The 14,726-nt window shown below is 35.9% G+C and overlaps 1 protein-coding gene and 1 pseudogene across 1 annotated transcript; one reads left to right on the top strand and one right to left on the bottom strand.

Moving 5' to 3' along the window:
* The first annotated feature begins 704 nt into the window (after nt 1-704).
* On the top strand, nt 705-2,905 carry LOC108470958 (WD repeat-containing protein VIP3-like). The gene is made up of 2 exons (XM_017772496.2): nt 705-1,210; nt 1,859-2,905. Exons 1-2 carry the CDS (start codon nt 860-862, stop codon nt 2,471-2,473), a joined length of 966 nt encoding a protein of 321 aa, XP_017627985.1. The 5' UTR covers nt 705-859; the 3' UTR covers nt 2,474-2,905.
* Nucleotides 2,906-11,369: 8,464 nt separating this feature from the next.
* On the bottom strand, nt 11,370-13,717 carry LOC108472743 (threonine synthase 1, chloroplastic-like; annotated as a pseudogene).
* Between the last annotated feature and the right edge of the window lie 1,009 nt (nt 13,718-14,726).

Raw genomic sequence — 14,726 nt, 5'->3', positions numbered from 1 at the left:
ATGGAGCGTTGTATAACGTTGTTGCAATCCTAGGCTTGGTATAAACTACCATTCCTTACCCCAAGTACAAGAGCTTCCACCGAATACCCTCTGGCGGCAAAGTAAAAATAATTTTTTTCCTATTTGATTACATTCACATTGTAGTTATTTTTTTAAAAATTAAATGGTATTTTTATTTTTTAATAAAAATTTATAACTTTTTTATAAATTTTGTTTATAAATATTTAATAATTTTAAAATTTAAAAAGGCTTAATTTATTTTTTTTAATTTGTTACAAAGGCCTTTTGATCCTTTAGCCTTACTAGTTTCAAAAATTTTAATTTACTTCCAATAAAAGAGTATGGGTGTAATTGAATAAATGTGTAAAGGTTAAGAGCTAAATTTGTTATTATAACTTATATATAAACACTAAAACAAAACATTTATCGGTGAAATTTTAATGGATGAGTTTTTTTGCTCACTCGTTTAATGTAAGCGAGTTAATTTACCCGTATTTTAGTAGAGGGACTAAAATGCAATCTAAAATATAATACAAGATGCTTTGTGCTATTTTTATCGATAAAAAAATCTTCAATTATATTTATTGTTTTATAAAAATATTAAATTTTTAATATTTTTAAAAAATTAAATAAAAAGTGTAGGTATGAGTAGGACTGTTATATTGTCATAGATCTTACATGTATAGCCCAAATCTAATAAGGCCCTATACCTATAAGCACTGCAATCCAATTTTCAATCCTTCTTCCACATCACAAATCCCACAAATCGGATCTCCAGAAAGGAAATCTCAAAACTCCCCAAAAAACTCTAACTTTGTTACACATCATTTTTTCTTGCAAAATCAGCTACCTGCTACAAATGGCGAAATCAATGAAACTGGCGGGCCTCAAATCCGTGGAAAACGCCCACGACGAGTCGGTTTGGACTGCAACATGGGTTCCCGCCACCAACTCCCGCCCGCCCCTCCTCTTAACCGGCTCACTCGACGAAAACGTCAAGCTATGGAGGCCCGACGAGCTCGAGCTCGTGCGCACCAACACCGGTCACTGCCTCGGCGTCGTTTCGGTGGCTGCCCATCCTTCAGGTGTCATCGCTGCCTCCGCCTCGCTCGACAGTTTGGTTCGCGTGTTTGACGTTGACACCAACGTCACTATTGCCACTCTCGAAGCTCCGCCTTCCGAGGTGTGGCAAATGCAATTCGATCCCAAGGTAAGCGCTTTTTATTTCTTATTTTGCTCTTTTTATTCAAGTGAGCAACTATTTTAAATATGGAAATTGATTAATTTATGAATTATTTGAATATTAAACTTGAAGGCCACTGATAAAGATACAATTTAGTATTAAATGAAGTGCTCATTTAAATGAAAGAAATTCAAAATAATGATGGATGCCTCAATCAGAATCTAATAGAGTAGCGCAGGCAAAATCGAGTATTCCATTGTAATGAATGAAATTGTTATTGTAGCCATTACAATTGGAACATTACGTTAAATGAAGTTAAGCTTTGCAATTGGCAAATGCACTCTTTCCAACATGTTATATCACTTTTCCTGGTAACCTCATGTTAACAAAATTATCTCAAAGAGGCTTGTTTTGCATTAATCTATCGGTTCGTGTTTGCTACTTTTGTCATGGTAAATTATCCCTATTTGTCTTTGTTGAACTTCCCTGGGATTTAATGATAAAATATTAAATATCTTTTCAGTTTTGCTTGTAGTCTTATTTTAGTATCATTCCTACTACTTAATGATGAATAATTTTCGCGATGATAATTTATGAATTAGGTGCTATGGTGAATGTCTTTTACACTCTGACGGGCTTTTTTTAGAATTTGTTTTGGGTGGCTTTCAAAATTAGGGTACAACACTTGCTGTTGCTGGTGGGGGTAGTGCATCAATCAAGCTGTGGGACACAGCAACATGGAGGTTGGTTGCAACTTTATCAGTCCCACGTCCTGAAGGACCGAAGCCCTCTGATAAAAGTAGTAGCAAGAAGTTTGTACTATCCGTTGCATGGAGTCCTGATGGAAGACGACTTGCTTGTGGCTCAATTGATGGCACAATTTCCATTTTTGATGTACCTCATGCCAAATTTCTACATCACCTTGAGGGCCATTACATGCCGGTTAGGTCTCTTGTGTTTTCTCCTGAACCTGATGGACGGAAGCTGTACTCAGCATCTGATGATGGTCATGTGCATGTCTATGATGCTGAGGGGAAAGCTATAATTGGGGCAATGTCAGGTCATTCTAGCTGGGTGTTGAGTGTGGATGTAAGCCCCGATGGTGAGGCTATTGCAACTGGCTCAAGTGACAAAACTGTAAGACTATGGGATTTTAAGATGAGAGCAGCTATACAGACAATGAGTAATCACACAGATCAAGTCTGGGCTGTGGCGTTTCGACCTGGTGGAGGGGGTCGCCTTGCTAGTGTGTCGGATGACAAGAGTATATCGTTGTATCATTGTTCCTGAAGTATTGATGACTTATTGAAATTAAAAACATTAAGGAGCATATTCGTTACTTGATGTTACTACATGTTTAGCTGTATGAAACTTGGCTTTTGATTTTGTGCTGTCTCGTTTTTTCATTAAAAAAAGAAGAAAGATTTTGGCAGACTTGCATGGAGGAAGGTTCCTTTCAACCATGAAGAAACCTGTCTTGTGATTCGCTTTGTTATTGTTTGGGAACATCATAAATGTTAGGGTCACTGTTTAACTTAATTTCTGGCTTTGTATTTTGTTGTTACTTAGTGGTTTCAATGATGTTGTACATAAACTTGACAGTGAATTTCGAAAGTTTCATTTCACATTGTAAATGGAAATGGAAGAGACAATTTTTCTGTATTGATGTTATCCTTTTTATCTTAATATTCATATATTTGGCCATTTCTTATATCAAAGAAATGCAGTTGGTTTTAAGATGTAGCTTACCATGGGCATTTATATCAAAGATTCAAACCATTTCTACGTTATAGCTTCTTGCATGCATCATTCAAGTAGCAAGATAGTGAACCAAATGATATGCTACTATTTTGCTAGGCTAATTATACTTGGATTAGCAATTTCAAAACATAAAGAACCTCAAAAGATGATGAAATAAGATAACGGTCGTTTTCACTTCTCTTCAATGGAAAAACCACAGTAAATGGGATAAAATATAGAAAAATGCTTTTTTTTTTTGAAAAAAATACCAGATTAGGCCGATTTTTTCAAAATTTACATGATTAGCCCAAAGACATGAAAACGCTTCCAATTAGAAGCATTTTCCATAACGGCTACCCTCACCCCAACGGTCAAAAATCCAACAGCTCCCCCACCCCTAATGGCTATTTCATAGGCTGTTTACCCCCCTCCCCAACGTCTCTATTGTTCTCCGTATATAAACTCCTAAATCTTATTCTTTTTCAATTCAATCTCAACTCAACTCTCTCACACATTCTCAATTCTCTCTCAAATCTATTTTAAATTTCTCTCAATTCCCTCTTAATTCTTACTCAATTTTTATTTCTCTCTCAACTATCTTTTTTATTAAAATTGTATTGAGGTTTTTTAAATTTTGTATTATAATTTTTTCATATTTATTGAAATTAGTAATGGTAAAATCTCTAATTTGTTTAGATGACAAGTACATTTCGTCGATCAATTGCAAATGATAAGAAATTTTTTATTATATTTAATCTAATTTAAGTTAAATATTTTGTTGTTATACTGAAATTTAATATTTTGTATTTTTTTTATATATAGTCGGAAGATCAGATTTTGGAGACGTTTATTTGTAATCCACCCGCTCTTCCATCGTCTCTTATCGAACCATACTTGAGAGAAGCAAGATTTTTGCACGTGACCTATATGGGTAGGGGGTGTAAATTGGATCCCATACTTGTAAGCGCGTTGTTGGAAAGATGGAGACCCGAGACATATACATTCCATCTTTCATGTGACGAGTGTACTATCACACTCAAGGACGTGCAATTACAGCTCAGGTTACCGGTGGATAGGCCGACAGTGCCTAGGTCAGTTGTCATAGCCGATTGGAGAAATGCATGTGAGCAACTTTTAGGGAGTGTTCTAGACACGATTTATGGAGTCCGAATAGATATGATTTGGTTGAAAAAAAAGTTTGGTGGGCTCGATGCAACATCGAGTGAAGTTGAAAGAGAGCAACACGCTTAGACGTACATCCTTATGATCATCAGGGGTCTCTTAATGCCCGGTAAATAATGAATTTTTTTCCATTTAAGGTGCTTGCTAAAACTCGTGAATTTTAGAAAAGTAAATGAACTCAATTGGGGGTCAGCCGTGTTGGCGATGTTGTACCAAGAGATGTGCCGGGCGACATAAAAAAAATGGTTGTTGCATGCTACTGCTGCAATCATGGGCGTGGTACCGACTGCTATTTTTATGTAATCGAGTGGACTACCCTTATATATTCTCACCCATAACAAGGTAAAATTCATTAGATAAGATATTTACCATAATAAAATTATTTAAAATTTAAATTATTGTGTTAACATATTATTTCAATAGGTGAAACCATGGATCGAGTTATATGAGACTACCAGAGGAGTTTTAAGATATACGAATTCTGTTAGATCAATTATCAAAAGCGGATGTATGTATTTTTAAAATTTCAATTATATAATATTAACGTAGTTGATTTAAAAATTAATAGTAAATATATAATTAAAATTATTGTTATTTTGATATAGTTTGAAAGGATGTTAAACTTCGATTCGAGAATTTAAGCATACATCTCATTTGCATTCTTGGTGAATCCCAACATCTGACATGTGAAGGTGCTATTGGTAGTGTTAGCTACGTTGGAAATGCACGAATTAGATAGAGTTATGCGGCAGTTTGGGTTTAGGTAAATGATTTCGATGGCACCTCAAGACATTGAAAATCTGCACTATATTGACTTACGGGAGAGAATCGATGAAAATTGGCCTACATTCCATGCGAAATATATCAACATTTGGAACTATAGGTAGGAATTTTTACCTAATTACGAACCCATTATCGCTCGGGAATTAACCTACGATTCAGAGAACATGCCATAATTTAGACACCATGGCAAGCCATAGCTACTAGCGGAAGAAGCGAAGGGTAGGCAACGTCTACAAGGAGGCCACAATAGACACTTAGAGATTCAAGGTTTGGAGCAGTTGCCAAGGCAGGTCCATCATCTACACCAACACAAGAACAAGGACCGAAGGCCATACCACCCTTGATCAGTATGGTTCAACTTATTCTGGTGTTCACTGTAACATGTCTTAAACAATACCTATGGTGTGTGTGGTCCCAAAGGTTTTTTTGTCGTTCAATTGAAGCTAGTATTCTAGGTCCCCTGTCAGAGATGATACATATATTGTGTTAGTGGACAACATTTCTCTTCAACCTAGATAGAAAGAAACCCCAACCGGCTGTCTTCTCTGATGGTGTTATTGCAAAGGCAATTGGCAAGATTTTTCAATTGTCATGTTATACCATAACCAACAACAACCGATGCATATATCTCTCGTACATAATGGTGCCGTCAATTTGTACTAGTGGTTTACAGTACCAGAATGTCTGTCGGTATTGCTTGAAAGTTCAGAAGAAACGATGGAACACTCGACATCCATAGACCAACCGATCGTTGTAGTATGTAGGCATAATTTCTAGATCAGTTATGCAATCTAGAACGTACTACTTCAGTAACTGACACCATTGCCATAAAATCATTGTACGACGCGTCCCACCCATTATGCATCTTATTTAATGCCTTCTGCTTTGCAATCCATGCCTTGCAGTACAACGATGTGTAATCGTACTGGCTACGAATATTTACAATTAAAGCTAGAACAACAATCCTGGAACAATATGAATACGCTAAAATTAGGAATTCAATATCCCAAATATAATACAATTATTGTACGCTGAGTATAGGCAACACATGTATGCGAAGCAGTATATTTTTTATAGTTTACAATCCTGTCTTTTTTTACAGAAGCCATGACTTTCTATGCATATTTATTGTCTTGCATTGCACATTTTGCCTTAAATTTGTTCGATCAAGATTTAACAACGTGAAAGTTTACCCCGCTTTTTTTATTGTATTGCTTCACTACTGTGACAAAACCATCTTTAAAGGAAAACTCCTTCTCTACTTCAAAATCATCCGAATCCAACGAATAACTAGCATGACCTTATCTTCTATATGGAAATTCTGCAAACTTTAACCCACTTTCTGCTTAGAAGTCCACATTAAGCATGTGGGTTGAAGGTGAATATGTCTTGAACCGCGAATCTTCTTCGGCATCTTCACTTGGACCTTCACCATCTGAACCTCTATCTTTTGGTTTAGTTGGAATTGGCTCTGGTTCAGAAAATAATGCAATTTCTGAACCATCCGCCTTGGGCTCTCAAATTGTATCAACATTGAATTCAGTGCCTTCTTCATTCTCAACCCCATCAGCATGTCCAGGGTTGGATGTCCCTTCGCTGATGAAAGTCGTAGGGAGTACATAATCCCTTATTGTATAGTTATCGAAACAACCAAAATCACCTACTAATTGTCAACCGCTAGAAGTTGATGTCATACCCTTATAAGTGTTCCCAACGTTGAACATCAACTGACCAAAGTTCAAATCAAACCCACTAACTGAGTGTCCTGCCAGGGTCAAGTATTTTGAGTTACCGCCAAATCCCAACTGTTGGACATTCTGCCTATCGCGGTTGATATCTAAGGTTGAAACCGATGAGTGTCCTCCTATTGATGATTCTAGGATATCATAATGACAACTTTTTACTAAAGTAGTGAACCTATCTCACAATTTTGTCATTAGACTCTCAGCTTGTTCTTCCATTTCGGCCTCTCGAACTGAAACATATGTTGTGACACTCAGTTTCCTTCAAGTCTGGAGATTTAGGAATAATTGAGGGATTAAACAGAAATAAGTCATAAGTTGGCAACTTTTACTGAAAAAATTAGGAAAATTTTGTAACTAAATAGGATAAGGTGGAAATCCAAGTCTGATTCAATTGGATTAGAACCAGCCAGTTCCTTAATGGGGAACAAAATGATTGTGAATGAGTGAATTCTATATAGTTGAAGACCATACGGTAGGGCTATAAATAACTAAAGAATGACTTCCCAAGAGACTTCTTCATTAGTCTGTTTTATTTTCCTTCTTCAACTTATTCCTTAGTAACTCCTAAAAGAGAAGGATATGAGAAAGCTTTGTATGGAACAATGATCGAGAGGTTTAAGTCGAAAAAGTAGAAAAATTAGTAAGCTGGTAAGGTTCTAAGCCCTTCGGTATACGTAAGACTTAAAAAACAAAGCTAAGGGTTTTTAAAACCATTTGAATTGGTTGTCATGTTTAGCTGCGAAGAGAAATAGAAGCTCTGACGTTTGGGAAAGCTAAGCGGACAAGACGAATAAGCATCATGTGAATTTCTGCACTCAAAACCTTATAATGTTAAATATGTTGTAAGGTTGTATGGGTTTAAAATATTCACCATTATAGTTTAATGTGCATGAGTTATCTACGGTTCAATGGTATTGCATCCATGAAATACATGTAATTCATGTAAGGGAAACATTATCGGGGTAGGTGAAGTTGGAAAGGGAAAATAGAAAAGATAGTAATTCAATTAGATACCATCATATGGTATTGTTGAGTGCAAACTGTGATGAGCGAAGCTTTGGGCCTTGCGGAGGGGATACTGCGGTGTTTAAGTATTTAAGTTAGAAATGGTAGAATAGAAGAATTGAATGAATGAAATGGGAAGAGTAAAGATCATGGTGAGATCATGGAATCAATCGGAGGGTATACACTTAAATTGAATATAACTATGGCTAAAAGACGTTATGACATCATGATAAACAGGACTAAGACCATAGCTGAAAGACGCTATGACATCTTAATAGTTCACCAGAACAGTAAACATGAGAAATATAATGTGTAGGACCATAGTTGGATTATAGTAACCCAGATAGTCTATTGGGACGGTAAACACAGGGTTATATTCTGTAAGACCATAGCTGAAAGACGCTATGACATCAATTGACAAATTGAATGGTAAAATGAGTAAGATCATAGTTGAAAAATACTATGACATCGTAAAGAGTCCGATGGGATATTAAACACAAGAATACGGAAGTGAAGGATTATAATAGGACTCTGACAACTGATAAAGTCCGTCAGGACATCAAACATGAAACCATGTAAGTAAAGCCATAGCACGACTACAATAACTTATGGAGTCTATTGGGACATTGAAGAATGAAAAGTTCGCTTGGATAGTAAACACGAGTGTTCATTCGGAATGATAATCATGGAAAATGTTGCAATAAGGAAAAATTTTAGAAAGATAATAAAAGTATGAAATGCAATGGTTAGCCAACGGATTGAAGGATTTTGTCAATAAATGAGGAATATAATGAAAATGGGAAGAGACTACTAGAATGGTAGTTGTGTAAGCCAGTAGGGCATATTGGTGGTAACCCAGCCAGAGAAAGAGTCATGGGAAATAACGTGCTAATAATGCTTGGTGTGATATTGAATGAAAGATGGTTTATCCAAGGATCGTAGATGATGTTCCACCATTACCAACCGCCAGATGGTCCTTAGAGAAACCTTGTAAGTTAGATATTGGATATAAGGTATACCGGCCAGGTTATAAGGAAATGAGGGGTTAGAGAGAGCCCACTATCAAAAAAGGGTATACCAGACAACAAATATGCTTGCCAAGACCATTCCTCTCTAAAGGAAAATAACTAGTGTAAATGTAACAGTCAAATGGCTAGTTTTGTGATAACTAGAGGGTAATAAAGAGAACTTGTGAATCAAGATGGTCCCTCAACAACAGCGATTGAGTATTTCAGGCCTTAGTGGTCTGTAGTAAGAGGATGTGCTACGTTTAAGAGTAGTGCGATCAAGGTGAATTACAAGGAGGTAATCTAGTCGTTATTTAAAACTAAGCAAGATTTAGTCTGCCAAGGTGGCGTGGGACCCTGTTAGTCATATCACTAGACGACTAGATGGAAGAATCTGCCATGGACTAGTTAGATTGAGAATAGTTAACAAAATCCTTTAGGAAGACAATCAGGTAGGCCATATTAATAGGGCATAATGGTGGGAACGAGAAATCCATATTGAGAGATAAGTGGAAGAAAGAAAATTAGTTTAAAGAAATGATAAAGTCTACTGAGATGGCGAGACATTTAGAGAAACTAGCAATGCTAGTTGAAGTTGATATAATGGTCGAAGAAGTAACCACACTAAGATCTATCTGCCAACGGATTGGATCAGGAATAAGATAAAATCCACTATGATGGATTAAGAGAAGTTGTACAAGCAGAGAGTTATTCGTATCTAGTTTTTTCTATTTAAAACTCCTGTAATAAAGGGTCCATTATTGTGAAATGTAGAAACTCATTAAGTTCATTTGAACTTATAAGAGTTGTTTTGTGAATGCAGAAAATACAAGAATAGAGACTCGAGAAATGACCAATCCGGATCGTGTTGAGACAAGGAAAGTGTCATGCATATAGGATAAGAAGTCACTTTTAGGAACTTCGCCAAGAAGACGAATGGGTTGTAACCAGATAACTTCTTTAAGAGGCTAGAGTTAAGCCAGTAAATCTTTATTTTAAATTTTATAGACGCTATTGTACAACCTTTAAATAAATAGGAAATATAGTTTTGACTTTTTAAAACTTAGAGAATTATGTGTATATATAATAACCTGATCCAAATGTGACATCTCATATCCGGATCCAACGTTCGGGTTGGGTGGGGGTGTTGCATATGTCGACCTTTGACTGCCTTTATCTGTGTTTGCAAACTCCTCATATAACTCGAGTATCGGCGATCCACTAGTAATATGCACCTATACCATCGCCTCCATCCCTCCTTGCACCTCAAATATAAAAAATATCATATATGATGAGGTCGACCGAAGCACAAAATCAATATTTTAATTGCGGTACTCTCATCTGGGTGGATTCGACGATTTTCACCTAGTAATTGCACGCAGCTCCACCAATTGTATGTTCGGGTTGAAAGCCCACCACGCTGTGTTTTTTGATTAAAAAATGACATCATTTTCAGTGTCATGGACTTCACTGTCGTAATAAACAACAATATTAATTCATCCACTCATTTTTAATGAAATAACCTGTTTTTCATGTTGGAAACAAAAAAATTATGTAGAAAAATAGAGTTGTAATTATATATGAACAACAAAAATCGAACCTTACCTGATGCAATTATGTTTTTACTCCAATTTATGTCTTACAAACGCTTTGCGAACTTCCTCTTCTTGCGATTCTTCATGCAATTTTGTTTGCTCGAAATTACCTTATGACATTCAATGCTAAAAGTCATCTTTTTATAGACCAGGGGTGAGTGGCAATTGATTCAAAAAATTTTTGTTGAGATATCTCACGGGTGAGTCGAAAGTTTGCATGCACTGAAATTGGTAGTGGAAAAATGTTCCATATAGGGCATGTTTTCAATGACATGTCAAAAATATTCACTGAAAATGCACCTAGTTGGACGCGTTTTCAATACACTGTCAGAAAAATGCAATAAAAGCGCGTCCAATAAGACTCATTTTCAGTTGATATAGTATGAAAACGCGTCCAGCTGGACGCACTTTCAATGCATTTTTTTGACAATGCACTAAAAACGTGTCCTACGTGTAGCATTTTTCCTTTACCAATTTCAACTCCTACAAATTTCTCACTCACCCATAGGATATCCTGAGATTCCCAGAATAATATTTTTTGAAACTTTCTGATCGACCTCAACTTGCAATAAACTATGGGTGATCAAAACTCAGTTCCATTTGAAGAAAAAAAAATTAATAGTTAATCAAATCAAGTAGTTCGAGTTTTGATTTTGAATCGAATTAAATTTTACAATTCAAATAATTCAAATATAAAATTGATATACATACGATTGTTGTAAATACCTTTTGATACTTGTCATTTTGAAAGTTATACCAAATTGGGCTCTAAATAATTTCAAAATTTAAAAATAATATTAGCTTTATAACTAAAAAAATATAAAAATTTTCTAAAGAATATAAAAAAAATTTAAAAAGTATAAAAAACTCTAGTCCCTAAACCCTAAAAAACCTTAACCTAACAAAACCTAACCCTATCCTCTTAATAAAAATCTAAACCTTAACCCTAAAACAATAAAATAACCTTTATTCGTGGAGAGAGAACGAAAATGTTTCCAACTGAAAGTATTTTCTTACCAATCCACTGAAAATGTGTATAACTGAAAGCATTTTCGTTTTTTCAGCCTAAATACGGCAAATTTTGCCCAAGGCCCCATGAACATAACCGATTCCACTCATAAAGTAGTCATTTTCATTCTCCAATTTCCACATGTTAAAAAAAATGAACAGTAAATCACAAACAATTTCATGGCCAGGACCCTACAAACACACCTAATCCAAGCTTTAGAAATAAAGTAATTTAACACTTCCTTTAGACGAAAAACTTACAACCCATTTTGATGGGTGAATGCAGAATAAAGGGAAGCATACTCGTGTGGCACAATCATATATCTAGATTCTGATCACCCAAAGCCACAAAATAAAGCTTTTATTGAACAAGTTATTGAGGCAACTGTAGCAAATCCTGATCTAGGTAAAAAATATCGAGCTTCTGGCTCAAAAAATGTAGATAAATTACGTGGCCACCAGGTGATTTCTGTGCTGACTAAGGCGATCTAGAACAAAATTTATATAAAAAAAATAAAAGCAAGGTAAGACCAGAATTAAAATCAAGCATACCAAATGCTCAGCTTAGTGATTTGGAGTTTTATTTCCCAAATACTTCTTCACACATCCATAACAGAACCAAAGTCTGCCTTCACTTGCTCTGGCGGATTAGCAAACCGGCAGGCCATATCCGGGATCTTCTTTGAGTGATAATCGACCTTAGATTGCGAAAACTTCAATCCATGAGCTGTGCTAACCACAACCGTTCGATCCCCCGCTGCAATAACCCCACTATTCCTAAGCTTAATCAAGGCAGACAATGCAAGTCCAGTATGAGGGCAAATAAACATCCCTGTAGAATCTGCCTGCGCCATTGCATCCATTAACTCTTCCTCCGTCGCTTCTTCAACAATCCCATTTGAGTTTTTCAAAGCATAAACAGCTCTATCTATAGGAACGGGGTCACCAATTTGAATAGCTGAAGCAAATGTAGTATTTGCCTTGACTGCCTTAAACTGAATCCACCCTGATTTATAATACAAATAAAGGGGATTAGCATTGGCTGCTTGGGCACAAACTAATCGAGGTACCCTATCAACAAGCCCTAGTTCTTGACACATTTTGAACCCTTTGTAGAAAGCGTAACTGTTCCCCAAATTACCACCGGGAACAATAACCCAATCTGGAACTTCCCAATCAAACTGCTGTAAAATCTCAATGGCAGCCCTTTTTTGCCCTTCCAGTCTCAAACTGTTCAACGAATTGGCAAGGTAAATCGGTAACTCTGAGGTGACTTCCCGTATTAACTTCATGCAACCGTCAAAATCGGTGTCGATGCTCAGAACGAAAGCGCTATTCGCTATCGGTTGAATTAATTGGGCAATGGAGATTTTATTTGCCGGTAAAAAGACAATGGAAGGGATCCCAGCGGCGGCGCAATAAGCGGACAAACAGCCAACGTGTCGCCGGCGGAAGCGCAGCCGACTCCGACGACGGGTGTTTTCAGTTTTCTCAGACGGTTAACTTGGCTGACCAAAACGGTCATTCCCAAATCCTTGAAACTACCGGTGTGACTGATTCCACAGTGTTTAACCCACAAATCGTTCATCCCCAAGAACTGTTTCCCGTACCGTTCGGCCCAGAACAGATTGGAGTTCCCTTCGAAAGCCGAAACGATGTCGTCCGGGTCTATCTCGGGTAAAACCAATTCCTTTTTGGACCATACTCCTGACCCGTACGGCCACGTGGTTTTCCCCACGCGTGAATCGAACAACTCCCTCCAATACGCGCCGTCGAACTTCTTCAAAGCTTCAATGTCATGTTGAACGTCGAGCAGTCCGCCCGAAAGGCTCCGGTATACGATCTCGTCGAGCGAGTACGACTCAGTGGAGTCGGGTCCGGCATTGAAGGGAACGTACTTGGAGGACAAGGTGGTGTTGGCAATGGAGCGGTGGCGACGAGCCTCATCGCGATGTTCTCATCGGCAAGGCGTCGGCTCTTTAGTGGAGAAGGGGAGTTACTGCTAGAGGAGGTAGTAGAAGGGCAGGGATCGTAGGTGGATGAGGAGGTGCATGGGGGAGGGCGATTGAATTTGGTGTGGCTTTGATGACGGAGCAATGGGAATTTGGATTTAGATTTGGAGGAGAGAGAAGAGTGAAAGAGAGAACAAGAGGAAGCCATGTTCGGGGATGGAGGCGGCGGCGGGTGGTGGTCCGGCGTGTGGTTTTTTGGTTGTCCTTTTTATCTTTGCTCTTAAATTGGAGGATGGTCTTAAAAGGAGAGTGGAAGGATTGATTTGTTCTACTCCGTTTTCGACAGACCTGTCTCGGCCTTCTACAGCCGGACGTAAAATGAACGGATAAAGTTGGTTAAATTTGACAATTATTTCAAATTTAGTGTTTGATTTTTTTATTCTACATTAATTACAAATTTGATAATTTTTTAAGCATGAGAGTAGTTAAACTCTCTTATCATTATAAAAAAAATTATAATTCTTTGTATGTGTTCAGGTGATAGAGTATAATTAAATTGTAATTTACTATGTTATGTTTAATAATATAAATTTAATTATATATTTATATAATTTATATTTAAAAAATTTTAATTATTAAAAATTTATTAGTATGATAAAATAATTTCTAAACAAATTAAAAATTAAAATCAAATCATCATATAAAATAATAAGAATGTGCAATTTTATCTAATTGTTCTATTACATATTTATTGAGTTGTTTCATTTTTAATATTTAACATATGCTTCTTATTATTATCTACTGCTCATTGATTGCGTTTATCATCATCATCATCATTTGAATTTCAATTTACACAATTAATATTATCGAGATCTTCTTCTTTCATTTACTCTTCGAAATATGAATCATCCCAATTCTACCTATAATTGAAATTATGAAATACGCAACATGTTAGTACGATTCAACCTTTTTTTAATACTATACTAAGGTGATGTTGTTAATATGTGAAATATTTTTTAGAACAACAAATATCTTCTTAACCACATTTCAAAACTTTGAATGTATAAAATTAAAAAATTCTCAAGCTGTCTACGATACTTGTGGCTGGCATCATTATCTCAAATGGTATCATACTCCACAATATGGTACAAGAAAACCTTTTGTATTTTCATAATTAATACTAACCTTGTAATATTTTAGCTCATAGTCCAAATAATATGTAATTGTAAGTATAAATATATATAAACTTAATTTGAAGAAAAATTTATAGCAAGTTATAACCTTTTTATAATACGTATATTAAGTAAAAATAATATAAATTTTATAATATATAAAAGTTTTATAAATTCTCTAAATTTAGAAGGTTATCTTTTATAGATAAAAAAATTATAACATTTTTTTATAAATAAGTATATTATTTTTATAATATATAATATGGATATATAAATAAATTATTTCCATACTTCTTTACCATAACTTTTATGAATAAATATTGTAAAACTTATATAACATGTAAATTATTTTTA

The sequence above is a fragment of the Gossypium arboreum genome, chromosome 6, assembly GCF_025698485.1.
Source record: "Gossypium arboreum isolate Shixiya-1 chromosome 6, ASM2569848v2, whole genome shotgun sequence".
Taxonomy (NCBI): Eukaryota; Viridiplantae; Streptophyta; class Magnoliopsida; order Malvales; family Malvaceae; genus Gossypium; species Gossypium arboreum.
This window is presented reverse-complemented; position numbering and strand designations above follow the sequence as displayed.

Bases quoted from the DNA above. Each gene is read 5' to 3' on its own strand.
- LOC108470958 (XM_017772496.2), top strand. From the start codon at position 860: ATGGCGAAATCAATGAAACTGGCGGGCCTCAAATCCGTGGAAAACGCC. The intron at 1,211-1,858 runs GTAAGCGCTTTT...TTTCAAAATTAG, and splicing joins AAATGCAATTCGATCCCAAG to GGTACAACACTTGCTGTTGC.